Source organism: Tribolium castaneum, chromosome 3 (assembly GCF_031307605.1).
Source record: "Tribolium castaneum strain GA2 chromosome 3, icTriCast1.1, whole genome shotgun sequence".
NCBI classification, from domain to species: domain Eukaryota; kingdom Metazoa; phylum Arthropoda; class Insecta; order Coleoptera; family Tenebrionidae; genus Tribolium; species Tribolium castaneum.
In genome coordinates, this window is record NC_087396.1 from 22,661,713 (window position 1) to 22,675,833 (window position 14,121).

A 14,121-nucleotide genomic window follows, 5' to 3' on the forward strand; every position below is an offset into this window, starting at 1 on the left:
TGTCAAAGCTGATAAGCACGAATTTTGGCTCAGCCTGTATAATTAAAATCATGATTACAAGCATAAAATAACAGTTGTAACTTTTATTGGACGAATTAGAATAAGAAACACTGTTATGGGGCCAACAAAAAACTCGTTTAAATTTTACTGTTGTTTAATATTGATCCGAATAATGATAAAAAAACTGTTTCTCATTTTGTCAAGACTTGCATTAAATATGTTGAAAATAATTTGTGATTCATGTGCAAAACTGCGTACCTTTCAGTAATTGTAAACAATTTATATTAAAAAAAATGTAAAGCGTTGACTAATCAACTTTTAAAAACCGATAACTATGCAGCAAATTTTGAAATTTTTACTTAAAAAAAAAACAAAAACAAATGTGTATTATGACTATTATGAGCGAACTATACATATTGTCACTGCGTTACGTATAGGGTGATTCTTGCAAAACTACGCCCATGGCCAACTTAGATGCTACTCAAAATAATATGACGACAGAGTTTTTTTAATGAATGTATAAAGAGACGAATCGAGATTAAAAATTGCTATATCTGCGTGTATTTTTTTCGTTTGCTATGTGTTAACGTCTAACCGCCTTATTACTTTTTTTGGATTATCCTCCAAAAACGAGAACAGTTTAAAGTTTCTTACAATTTTGTCTTGTAGTTTTACATGAACCACCCTGTATCATTTAGGGATTTATAAAAGGTGTTGAAATAAATATTAACCACAGCGTCGGTATTTCCAAAGCCAAAGATCTGTTTATTCGATTAAACTTGAAATGACTTTTTCTCATGTTTCATTACAAATTTCATTACACTCCTGGCCGCACATTTCCAATTTTAATCAATTTGTGAGGCTCTCGGGGAAAGACCTTTTATTTATTAATTCACGACGTTACGGAAAACGCGCACCGTTGACAAAAAATTATCGTCATTTTTATGGATATGCAGACGAAACCCAGAAAGCATTTTACGTTAATTAAAGCTTAAATCATTGTTTCCGCCGAATTTTTAATTGTTGGTGGGCCGTGGATGAGATAAGTCAAGGCATTGTTTACAGTCATCCAAAAAGTTCCATTAATTTCTAGTACCTACTTGCCTTAATTAATTTTTCATTTATGTGGCGACATTGGGGTTAAGGACCAGAATTAAATTTAATAAAACAATGCTCGATTTATTCAAAATTCATTGTATGTGCATTTTGTTGTGTTTACAATGAGTGAAAAATATTGACACGAGATTGTGCCGATTACCAGAATCCGGTTGTACAAAACGAGTGAATTAATAGCTTCACTATCGTTTGGAAGATAAGTGATTCAGCGTAGTTTGGGGCTGTTTTTTCTAATTTGGAGTTGTAGTAGCGTGTTTATTGGTTCAAAAACCGCGTCAACGATAAAATCCAGCGACCTGACCCGCTTTCTGGCGATAATGCCGTCATGTCACTATTCCCAGTTTTTACATAATTCGTCCGATAAAAGTACCGAAGTTGCGACCTTGAGTTGATTCGCAAGAAACTACTTGCATCCCTTCAAAGGGTTGAAACTCGTCGCGACCCTCGTCCATCTCCAACGGTTGCAGGGCGCATTTTCCGCCATATCTGGGGGTAGTTTCGTAGACCCGAGCGGATATGCGAAGAAATGCCATTCAGCAAGTGTAACGAACCGACCCCGGCTTGCATAAGCAGTTTTTAGTTCAATTACATTTCAAATGGAGATGTTGCATAAACAAAGATTCGAAGGAGGGAATTTTATTGATTTGGCCGTTTTCTTGCAGGATACAGGTTCGAGGCGCTCGAAACGATAAACCTGACCCTGGAGCCCGGAATATGGTGAGTTTTGATTTTCGGTTAGTTTTGTAAATGGTGTGATCGGAGTTTCGTCGTCGGTACATGACTTTTTCTTATCAGTTATTGAACAGAACCAATCGGGTCTGACATTAAGTGCCCCACTTCGTGCTGTTGATAATAGCTCGCGTCGAAGCCTCCGTCTTTTTCTGACACATTGGGGTCAGGCGCGCTCGAATAGAGATAAAACTTGCGTTTTTTTCGAAATTACTGATACGTTTTTGTTCTTGCGTTCGCCTTGAAGTCGATTTGGTGGCGAGTGCTTTTCCAGTGCGTTTTTCGAGCGGAAAATCGGGAAATCTTCAACAGGTACGGTCGCGACCACGTGGCGCGACGCTCTGAATATTTTATCACCGTTTCAGGGTTGTTTTGAGGGTTACATCATTGTGCGCTTATCAGTGAAAGTATTTGTTAATTGTGTGTTTATTCGGAGTTATCTTTTTCTTCCAGTTCCAAAGACGATGAGATTGACAGCAACTGCGTGGTGAGGGCGAGAGGACTTCCCTGGCAGAGCAGCGATCAGGACATTGCCAAGTTTTTCAGCGGACTCAATGTCGCCAAGTAATTATTATTCATTTCATTCAATTGATTTAAGTCGCCGTTTCGTAACAGCTTGAGGTGTAAAATCGAAACATTAAAAAAAAAACGATTAGACTAATTGGAAAATAATGTCGGGTATCTCGTAATATAAATTTCCAAGTGATTATACAAATCTAAATGCCATTATTTAATTGAGGAAATGGACATGATTCAAGTATTCAAATATTTGGGCTTCGGGGACTTATCTCGTACCCTTGATAAGGTTTTATGTCCGAACTTTTTCCGAGATTCCAGTTTTAATAATTTTTCAAGATTTTTCCATTGACGGCAATCAGTTGAAATGAGATAAATCCCGATGACATTCTAGAATCATTATCATAACAACAACAGTAATTACCGGTCATAACATTGCAATTTTAAAAAGATTATTAGTGAATTTTGTTTTCTGGTTGTGTTTTTGTGGCATTTCTCCGGAATTGTTTGGGTGTACGTTTTGTGTAAAAAATCTTGGAGCAATAACTGGAGTTCTAATTTCTTTTCATTGTTAATAAGTACAAGCCGAAGGTGTGTCGTTAAATCGTCAATCATCTGACACGAAACGGACTGTTATTATTTATTGTGTGCGTTCTCAATTTTGGTTTTCGTATTTTTTGATTTCTTCCGTAATAATTTCGATTTACAGAAGAAAAATGTATATTTTCCAAAAAATAATGTAAAATTTTTTAACTCTAAATAATGATTGAATGGCAAATATTAGAAACAATCGGATATTGTAAATGTATACATTATTATAGTTGAAAAAAATTTTTTAGTGTTAGAAAGCTAGTGCAAGACTTCGAATAAACAGGCCATTATGAGCTGGTTGAAAGTCGGATTTATAAAAATAATTATTATTGGACAAACAATATTTGAAGTATATAAATACATAAAGATAACAAAGCCTTCATTCAGACCATCGATACAATTACATTTTGTAGGAGTCAGTATCAGAGAAGTTGGTTTTGGTTTTAACAATCAAGGTCTTGAGATTTTTTTTATAGAAATGTCGTCGAACATCGAAGTTTTAAATATTTTTTTTACTTTTTTATTGATTATACTAGAGCTTGAGTTATTCAAAATCAGATTTTATGGCAGCAATATAACAAAAAATAGTAAAGAATTTTTTTTATGATTTATGGCAGGAAAATAACAAAAATTGTGGTAAATTTTTTTTTCATCATTTTAACATGTTTTAGTTAAGTCAGTATCAGAGAAGTTGGTTTTGGTTTTTACAATCAAGGTCTTGAGATTTTTTTTATAGAAATGTCGTCAAACATCGAAGTTTTAAATATTTTTTTTACTTTTTTATTGATTATACTTGAGCTTGAATTATTCAAAATCAGATTTTATGGTAGCAATATAACAAAAAATAGTAAAGAATTTTTTTTATGATTTATGGCAGGAAAATAACAAAAATTGTGGTAAAATTTTTTTTCATCACTCGTTTAATAAACGAGTTGAAAAACACAAAAAGGCGAAGAAAACGCAATCGTATGCATAAACTGGTTTCGTTTTTATTTAAAAATTTTGCAGAAAATTAATTAAATCTAAAATATTTCGGAAATTAATACAATTTTTTTCTTATAGTCACATAACTGATAATAATAATAATAATAATAATAATAATAAGCCTTTATTTACTACAGGAATCCCATTTACAGTAAATATATACAAAAACTTAGAACTACACTAATACTATACTAATGATATAGACGAAACAATCTTCCGCCACGAATCATAGTTGATATCACCGTCTTTACATACATTATTAAATAGGGTAGTCATTAATACGATAGGAGACTTATCAGCTACATTGGTCCTTCTCGCTATAGGATAAAATGTCATGGCTTGTCTGGAGTTTAAACGTGGAACAGCAAAATTTAACATATTTAATAATAATAATTTACGTGTCTTAATTGACAAGGTAAAAGTGACTATTTGTTCAATTAAGCACATAAAATAGCAACTTTTGTCAAATTTATGTGCCTAACAAGTAATCATATGTAAGTTAGGGAAATTCCAGAAAAGTCAGCTATTAATTTATAGTAAATGGACAATTATTTATTTGACTAAAAAATTTAATAGCATTATTCTTATATTTTTTACCGTTTTTTTTTATACAGGGTGTGTATATTTTTACTATATCTCAAAAATTAATAATCGCACAGAATCCAGCGTTTGCAATTTTTTCAGAATTTTTCGACAATTATTTTTAAATAAAATGAAATAATTAATTTATTAATCATTATTATATAGCCGTAAAAATTATTATTTCTTGTGTCATTTGAGAATAAACGATATTAATACCTAAAATTTTTATTTTTGCGCCTAGTAATATAGGGTGATTCAAAAGTGTCGGACAATCTCTCGGGTGGTGATAAAAGCTCATATGATCTGACCTGACCTGACCACGAAATATAGCTCTTCCAAATTAATTTTCTTAAGTTTTTGGTGTTTCAGATAATTTTTTTTGCTTTAGTTAGCGGAAACAACAGATATCTGTTGAAAAAAAATGCCAATTAATGTCTTATGATGTATAAAACTTTAAAAATACTTGCAAATTCCAATAGAGCAAGAATTGATACTGTTACTATGGAAAACAAAGTTAAAAAAATCTGACTCCTATTTTGTGCTTAATTGTTCAGTTAACTGTTCATCAGTGTTCCACACTTTTGAAACAACTTATGTACCGCGATAAGAAAATTTGCTATTAAAGACTTACTTACGAAATTATTATTTCTTATGTGTCGTTCTTTTTGATCTTGTCTGTACTTTTTAATTGGTAGGTATAAAATATATTTCAGCATAATCATTTATTAATATCAAGCGAAGGAAACTAAACATAAATTTCGTAATAGAAAGACCTTAGAATTGCAAAAACAAATTACATATGAAGAAAATAACCAAGGGAAAAATAATACATAAATCTAACATTTTTATGTGGTATAAGGAGCAGAAATCTCGTTAGGCAATTGATTAGCGCCGTTTTTCCGCGATTAGCCTAATCTCAAATCGCGCAAATTACCTGCCATTTCATGCCTAAACTGCCGCTTTGATTCGCTCCAAACACGTCCACTTCCCTAATCGCTCACGCGTTCGCCTAAAACCGGCAAATGTTACTCAGGGGCGGCGTAGCTCTGTGCTTGTCGGCACAAGGACGACGGAACGGCGAAGCTTTAATAAAATTCGAGAGTCAAGAGCACCGCGACATGGCTTTGAAGAGGCACAAGCACCACATCGGCCCCCGATACATCGAAGTGTATCGCGCTTCCGGCGAGGACTTCCTCTCGGTGGCTGGGGGCAAGAGTTCCGAAGCCCAGGCCTTCCTGTCCCGGGGGGCTGCCGTCATCGTGCGCATGCGGGGGCTGCCCTACGACTGCACCGCCAAACAAGTCGTAAGTGTGATTGTTTGAGAATTGTCGGATTCTGATTTTGTGCATTAGTTGGATTTTTTCGCGAGTGGCGAGAACTCGTGCACCGTTTTGGACGGCACTGAAGGCGTCCTGTTCGTGCGGAAGCCCGACGGCCGAGCCACTGGCGACGCGTTCGTTCTGTTTGCGAGCGAATCGGACGCGCCTAAAGCTCTCTCGAAACATAGGGAATGTATAGGTTCTAGGTATATCGAATTGTTCAGGTCGACGACGGCCGAGGTGCAACAGGTTGGTTGGATGCGGTTTTTTGGCGATTGGGGGTGATGTGTGTGTCTGCAGGTGCTTAACAGGTCGCTGGAAGCGCGGACTTACGAGCCGGAACCGTTGCCCCCGTTATTACCGCACATGCCTTTATTGCCTCAACATTATATTACGTCTGGGACCAAAAAGGAATGCATTAGGTTAAGAGGACTGCCTTACGAAGCTCAAGTCGAACACATCCTAGAGTTTCTCGGAGAATATGCCAAAAATATTATATTCCAAGGGGTGCATATGGTCTACAATGCACAGGTAAGCTTTATTTTTCACTTTGAACATGTAGGAAAAATCAATAATTTGCGCCCAAATTTTAATAATAGAGAATATTTTCTAAATCTAAAGTCCTTGTTGACTCGTGGCAGACACAAGGGAAAATATTTGTTTTGCGAACCGATAAGTAATTACGAGTAATTATAACAATCACATTTTTGGGTTTTTTCTACATACTCGTATGACTAGCTTCAATGAGTTCTCTTATGTGTATTTGTAAAAATATATATTTTTTTTGTTGTTTTAAATATGGACACAATAGATTCGTTTTGGCATTACATATGGAAAAATTCTTAAGGATCAATTATTTTTCAATACAAAGATGTTCCTAAAATTAAAAACATTTATACGTACTGTGTAGAAAATTGGATGCACAGTAGGTAGATTATTTGAGCAGAATGTAAATAATGTGCTAGCTGTAAGTAATACATATTTAAAAAAAATTTCATCATTTTCAAATTTTTATTAAATCAATGGCTCATTAGGTCTCAGTATTTTTCTTGTGTGAATTACAATGTAAAGTTGATATTTCTAAAATTAAGAGAACTAAGAGAATTTCTGTCTATTTTTTTTAATAATACCTACATGTGTTATTATTGTTGTAACGGATTAATTGCGAAAAAAAATAAGTCACTTTCAAAATATTTCCTAATAATTAAATATACAAATAATAACACACAAAAAAAATTAATGACTGTGTTAACAATAAAAGACTTGTAAAGAATAATCAAAATATAGAAATAAAAAAGTAAGAGATTAAAAATAAATACATAAAAATACATCTAATTATAAGCAAGTTATGAGGAACTCCCTTGAAATAAACAACTCACAGGACTTTTTTTTCATGTATGTAATTATAGTTTTTTGCAAATTGCCATTTTTTTATTCTTAACTCTATACACAAGGTGTGTCTACTAAAAGTGTATTTTTACCAAGGTATCTCAAAAACTAATTATCACAGAATTTTCAAACAAATGATGCTTTTTCTGTACAAATAAGACGCTAGTCTCAAAAGATAATAATTAATTAGAAAAATCCATTTATACCTAAACGTAACAGTTTTTTTTCGTATTTTTTGTTCAAAATATAATTTAGGCCTCATTTGTTTAAGAGTGACATCATAAAATTTCGATAAATGAATAGTAAGAATTGTGTAGAAATATTTTTTAAGGATTTTATAGCTAATGCTGCTTTCTGTGAGATTTCGCAGTTTTAGAAAAATACCGGGAAATTATATCTAAAAAACGATGGATATATTGGTATAATATTGAAGCAACAGTCGTGTTTCTGACTGTATTTTAAATAAATTATCACAAAATTTGATGCAGTCAACGGTTTCTTGCCACCATAAAGTATACGATATTTTAATCAACCGGTAATTCACTAGCATAATTTCAGCTTTATTGATTTTCGTTTGTGGATAAATGCGTTTTTTAAAATTACGTCTCCTGTCTCAATATCTAACGTCACATCATCTCAATATACATCATAAGTACTATTAAAAATTTTCGTTTGGTTAACAGAATTTTTTATTAGGTAACCGTTTTTTAGATCTGTTATAATTCTATATTCTTATAACTTAGGAGCATAGTTTTATTGATTGTTATTTATTTTTCTGTTTACAACAGTGGCGGAACAAACTCTTAATTTGTATTATCATAAAATCTTAATTCAGTAATAAATAATCTAATCTTTTTCGCTCATTTAATTTTGTTTGTTACCAAATTAATATACTGAGCAAACAAATTTAGGGATATTACTATATTTAAAAAAAGTACAGTAGCCACAATAATGTTTTTTCTAGGATTTTTTTTATTTAATCTGTCGTCTAAAGTTATACCAATTTTGTATTTACCAGCAAAAATTTTCACGATTAATATGAAAATATAGACGACACTTTGGAATTCATTAAAATACTTATATATTTATCTTTTTCGAGCAGTTTCACTATATTATATTAACTATATTGGTAATAAATATTGAAGTAATAAGTTACATTAGATAATAATTACTCACCTAATGTAACAAAATTCTGGAGCTTTCTTTAACATTTTTATTTCTTTCTTATTTAAATTTTTCGCGTTTTTTTTGGATTGTGGGTAGAATCCCCTTTGGATTTTTGTGTCTTTTTGCAGGGCCAGCCCAGCGGCGAGGCCTTCATCCAGATGGACTCCGAGCAGTCCGCCTGCATAACCGCCCAGCAGAAGCACCACCGCTACATGACATTCGGCAAAAAGCAGCGCTACATCGAAGTATTCCAATGCTCCGGCGAGGACATGAATCTCGTACTGACCGGCGGCATTCCCGCCCCCGTCTCGCCCGCAAAGGCCACCCCCGCGCTACTCAGTCCCGGTATGTTACCTTCAATTGCGCCTCTTCCACCTACTAATATCCCCCCGCCGCCCCCGCCAAACACCTCGGTCAACCAAATATCCCCAAACATCACAAACTGGGACAACCAGGCCCTTTTCGCCCAACAGCAGGCCCAGATCATAGCCCAGCAAAACCTGATCGCGCGCCAAAACCAAGCGCAAGCCCAGAACGAAATGCTCCTAATGAACCAGATTGCGCAACACAATCTGGCCGTACTCAACCAAAATGTGGGCCCAGTGTCCCCAAACAGCCCCAATTCGGTGCTGAAAAACACGCCGATGATGCCGCATTTGATCGCGCAGCCCCCGTTTGTCATGCTACCCCCGAGGATGGCCCCCACTTTGGGGCTCCCCAGGCCCCAGTTGGCCTACCCCCAGCATTTGCTGCCCGGGGGCGCGCATGGGGTTTTTCCGGTCATGCCCCACGTTGCGGTTAAACGCAGCTATGGGGACGCGTTCAATGAGCAAGCCGCCCCAGCCAAAAGGGCCTTCCATGCACAAGGGGCCTTGCCCGTCTACCAACACTTCTACCCTAACATGTAGCAAGTACGGGCGGAAAGTTTTCGCAACTTAAAGTGCCTTAAAGTGACAAATAATTTGAAAAAAAAAAGGATATTTTTTACGGTTTATTATACTTTTTTTTTCTAAAACACGATTTTGAAAATTTTTTTTACCTCGTCCAGTGGTACTTTTTGATTTTCACATTCGAACTACTGTATATCAGTGATATTTATTGGTTATTTTATTGTTAGTTTAACAGTTAAGAATAATAGATAAGGAAATGACCTAATTTTGACGATTTATAGAGTTAGTACCAAAAATCACTCTCATAAACTTTTTGTACATTTGTATATATTACGAATTGGTACTCTGATAAATAAAAAGTGCCTCAAAAAGACATGTAATTGATAATTACTGGCTTTATTCCGAAATCGGGTTTTGCCACAAAGAGTACCATTTTCTGTGGTACTATTTTTCGAATTTCTGAACATTATCGTTAATGTAGGAATCGTGAATAATTGATAAGAGAAAAACGAAGCTCACATTTGGTTGTAAGTTTTTTATTCTTGCGTATTTGTATAATTACGGATTGAAACTAAAATCGGATAATAAATTATTTGTTTTATTTTTAATAAATAAAGCGTTTCCATACAAGCTTTTCGTCTAAAAAGCAAAATAATAAAATGGTGCTTTAAATAAATAAATCAAAACTAAATTTAGATTCTTACTTTTGACAGTTTATTATGGACTTTTTTGTATTTTCCACAGTGGTACTGTTTCTGATTTTTACTTTCTAACTTTATTGATTACTTTCTTGTTAGTTAACTTTTAAGAATAATTATTAAGGAAAAGGAATAATTTTTGCGTTGGTTGAGTACCAGTTGATTATTGGTAGAGTTAGTACCAAACATATGGTGTCCATATTTTGGTTGAAAGTTTTTGTATATTTGTAAATATCACGAACTGGAACTTGATAACTAAAAATTACATAATTGATGAAATTACTCGCTTTATTAAAAAAACAGAGCGTTTTGAAACGAGGTTTTGGCCCAAAAAACAAAAGTTATAAAAATGGTACCTTCGTAATTTTTCTAATAAATCAAAACTGAATTTAGTTTCGTGCGGTCGACAGTTTATTGTGGACTTTATTTCTAAAACATGTTTTTTGAAAAAAATTTTGTTCTTTCCACAGTGGTACTGTTTCCGATTTTCACGTTTGAACTCCTGATATCAGTGATATTTATTGATTATTTTATCGTTAGTTAACAATTAATTATAATTGGTAAAGAAAGTGACTGATTTTTGCTTGGTGAGTACCAGTTCACGATTTTAGAGATAGTACCATGACGTTCGTATTTTGGTTCAAAGTTTTTGTACATTTGTAAATATTATAAGTTGGAACTTAAAATTTGATATCAAATTACTTGCTTTATTTAATAAAACATGCGCTTCGAAACGAGGTTTTGGCCCAAAAAACAAAAGTAATAAAAATGGTGCCTTTTTTTTGAAAAAAAATTCCAACTTTTCATAATGGTACTGTTTCTGATTTTCATTTTTGAACTCCTAATATCGGTCATATTTATTGATTATTTTATCGTTAGTTAACAATTAAGTTTAACTGATAAGGAAAATGACTAACTTTTGCTGGATTGAGTACCAATTGACGATTTATAGTTAGTACCAAAAATATGACGTTTTTGTACATTTGTAAATATTAGGTATTGGAATCTTGATAACTAAAAAGTGCCTCAAAATTACATAGTTTATTACTGGTTTTATTTAATACAGAAAGCGTTCCGAAATCGGTAATTTTTTGTGGTACTATTTTTCGAACTGCTGTACATTCAAAGATAAGAGACGATTTATAAAATGAGCTCACATTTTGGTTGTAAGTTTGGCCCAAAAAGTAATAAATGGTGCCTTAACTTTAGTAAATCAAAGTTTGGTTTGTTGCGTTTGAAAAATGTAAAGACAATCACGGTTTCGCTGTGGGGATATTCGGTGGGCCGTCGTGGGTGCACTGTTGACGGTGTTGGACTTTGCTGCAGCTATCAAAGACTGTAAAGAGAATAACATGTGATCGAAACATTCCACGGTTTTTATTGTTGTTATACATATCTTGTTGATATTTAGAGCGCGTCCGTTTGGTCGCGATATTTTGGAGCATTTTATTATATGTGTAAGACAGCTTTTGTCGTAACAAAAATGTGCGCAACTAATACTTGGATTGGGACTTTGTGATTCGCCGCGAGTGGCGAGCGAGTTATTGTTGTACAAACTCATGCATACGAATTATATTGGGTTTTAATTTTGTTTAGATTATAGATTTTTTGTGTTCGAAGGCGTCGCCTTCGTCCGGATTTGTAGGTTTAGTGTAATAAGCCTTGCATTTCCTGAGCTTTCGCTAGAGTTTTTTGAACGTGTCTTGGTGTGTGTGCTTTGATGCGTCTGCATTTGACTCAGTTGGTGATTGGTAGTGGTGGGGGCGTCAGCGTTTGGAATTATCATCTGAGGTGAGTGCAGCAGGTGTCAAAGTGGTTGAATGGGTGGACTAACACTTCTTGCGCGTCTTGGCCCTCGTTAGGCTTCATCTCTACTAACACACGCGAGCATGTACACCCGGGAATCCAGGCCGTTCATGTCTAGCGAAAGCTTCGTCAAGGAAGTGAATTATTTAACTCTATGATCACTTATATTTCTGTACTGTATGCAGCTCTTTTACTTCATTACGATATGTTCTAATTATTTACACTTAATTAATAAATGTTTGTCACAATAATGCTTGGGTTTGTTGTTAGTTTTCCTTTTGCTAAACGTATTGCTCATTTTTGTCGCATTCATCAGTCAGTTGTTGTGTGTCTTGTCCTGTCGTAAAAATGAGCAATACGGACCATGTGGGCTAGTTTATTGGTTATACCCGGGATTGGAGTCGTTCGTGGTGTCTGCTGCCGCCATATGGTGGATCGGTAAAAATTCTGCTACACTGTGGTGAGTCCTTTTTACTTTACCTTAGAATAACACACTTCTTGTCATACACAGTAGAATGAAATCGATCGAGAAGCTTTCTTTTGTATGTGGGATGGCATTTCGTGCCATTTTGGTGACTGGACCACAATTCACATAAGCATGGAGTTCGTTAATTCATTGTACCATCAAATAATCACTCAAACACGAACCGGTTTGATTCACCCTTGGGCCGCTCCTGTCCACATTTTGAAGCCGGATTTTTCTCTAGGTGGCAACATCATACCGACCTTCCATCCGGGCCCGAACTTCCCCGGATACGGCCCTGTGCAAATCGCCGCCGCTCCTCTAGGGCCCCGACAATTTTTGCCGCCCCCGATTTTCTATTGGCCCTATCCTAGTCCTCCGGTCTCGCCGACGAACTACTACCCCACCATGCCGCCCCCTGGGGCCCTGCCGCCACAACAGCCCCAACAGGCCATGGTACGATCGGTATTTCAATCCTGATATTTTTATTTTTTTTCGACGGCAACCTTGCAGATGCCCCCCGAGTGCGTGGCGCTGCCGCCTATGGCCCCCATGCCTGCCATGGACGCCCGAATCATGCTGGACGGGCTCCCGAGACCGGAACACGACAAGGCCAGACAGAATTTCGTTCCGAATCAGTATGTCGAGTTGAAGATTTAGATTATGACGCGTACCTAACTCTAATTAAGTATCACCGGATTGTAGCTGAGATTGCGTGACATTGCACATATCAGAAGCATAATATATAGTTACTATACATATTTAATTAATATATTGCAGATTATAATATATTTCATTGTTATTAACATAAATTATTATGTTTTTAAATTATCTTTATCTCAGTTTAGGTTAGATTTAAGTACCTAAAGCGTAGCTGATTGTTAGGTATTTTATTTAGCAGACTGCTTGTGAAATATTAGTGCAATTTACTTCGTCGAAGCTAAGGCGCGAGATTATTGGTTACTTTTAAGGATAATTGTTAACAACAAAAATTGCGTTGTCTTCCAGTAGTGTAATCAATGTGATTGTTTTATTTGTAAGGATAGCCTCGCTTAGCTGCTTACTCTTATGTGATTTAGCCTGTATTCGTAGTGACACTGCAATATCGTTAGAAATTCCTATGCAACGAAATAGTCATAATGTTTAACGAACGAGGCAAAATTACTAGAATTACGTCGTAGTCTAGCTAGTTCAGAAGCTCAAAATTAGCAAGTAACGTGCAATAAACTAGGTTTGTTTCTCTAAAATATTCCACTAGTGATACACTTTTAGTCAAGTGACTATAAAGCATATATTATTGTTAATCGAGTGAAACATATTATTTTATAGTATGTTAAAGACATAGTCATAATGTTATTGAATCATTTTACGTTTTGAGTTCGGTGGCACGACCGAAACGTTAGTCGAGTTAGTGTACCTATCTATAATTAACTTGTAGGCGATAAGATTACTTAAATGACACTACGATTAAGTTTTTTAAGATCTAGATTGAATCAAGTGAGTGGCTGATTTTAACGCAAGGTCTGAAGAGAAGAAGCAAGTCTTTGCCCTGTTTTGTTTTCTTATAATATTTAAGACAATAAATATCGTTGTTACTGAAACTGTGTTTTTTTCCCATTACCGGCGATTCACGCAATCCTCCAAACTGGACGAAAAAATTGTTTATTTTGACGCATTAGAATATTAAAAGTGGAACGTTGATTCCACCCCTTTTGTTTATTAAAGTTACGTCCATCACAATGTTTAAGAGCCGCGACCTTTAATATTAATTAAAGGAAATTTATAAGTCATCCGCGCCCAGAAAAACAGGGCGCAGCTCTAATTGCGTCCGCTTCTCTTTGACACGAGATATATTCAGCAATTTTGCGAAG

The 14,121-nt window shown here is 35.1% G+C and overlaps 1 protein-coding gene across 1 annotated transcript in view; it reads left to right on the forward strand.

The window, feature by feature from the left end:
* The window catches only part of fus (fusilli), a 28,433-nt gene extending 14,582 nt beyond the window's left edge, over positions 1–13,851 (forward strand). Inside the window, exons 4-11 of the mRNA XM_965708.5 lie at positions 1,779–1,833; positions 2,299–2,409; positions 5,552–5,822; positions 5,871–6,086; positions 6,138–6,368; positions 8,522–8,738; positions 12,495–12,706; positions 12,764–13,851. Of these exons, the coding sequence (XP_970801.3) occupies positions 1,779–1,833; positions 2,299–2,409; positions 5,552–5,822; positions 5,871–6,086; positions 6,138–6,368; positions 8,522–8,738; positions 12,495–12,706; positions 12,764–12,910 (1,460 nt within the window). The 3' untranslated portion in view covers positions 12,911–13,851. The remainder of the gene's footprint in view (positions 1–1,778; positions 1,834–2,298; positions 2,410–5,551; positions 5,823–5,870; positions 6,087–6,137; positions 6,369–8,521; positions 8,739–12,494; positions 12,707–12,763) is intronic.
* Positions 13,852–14,121: the final 270 nt, after the last annotated feature.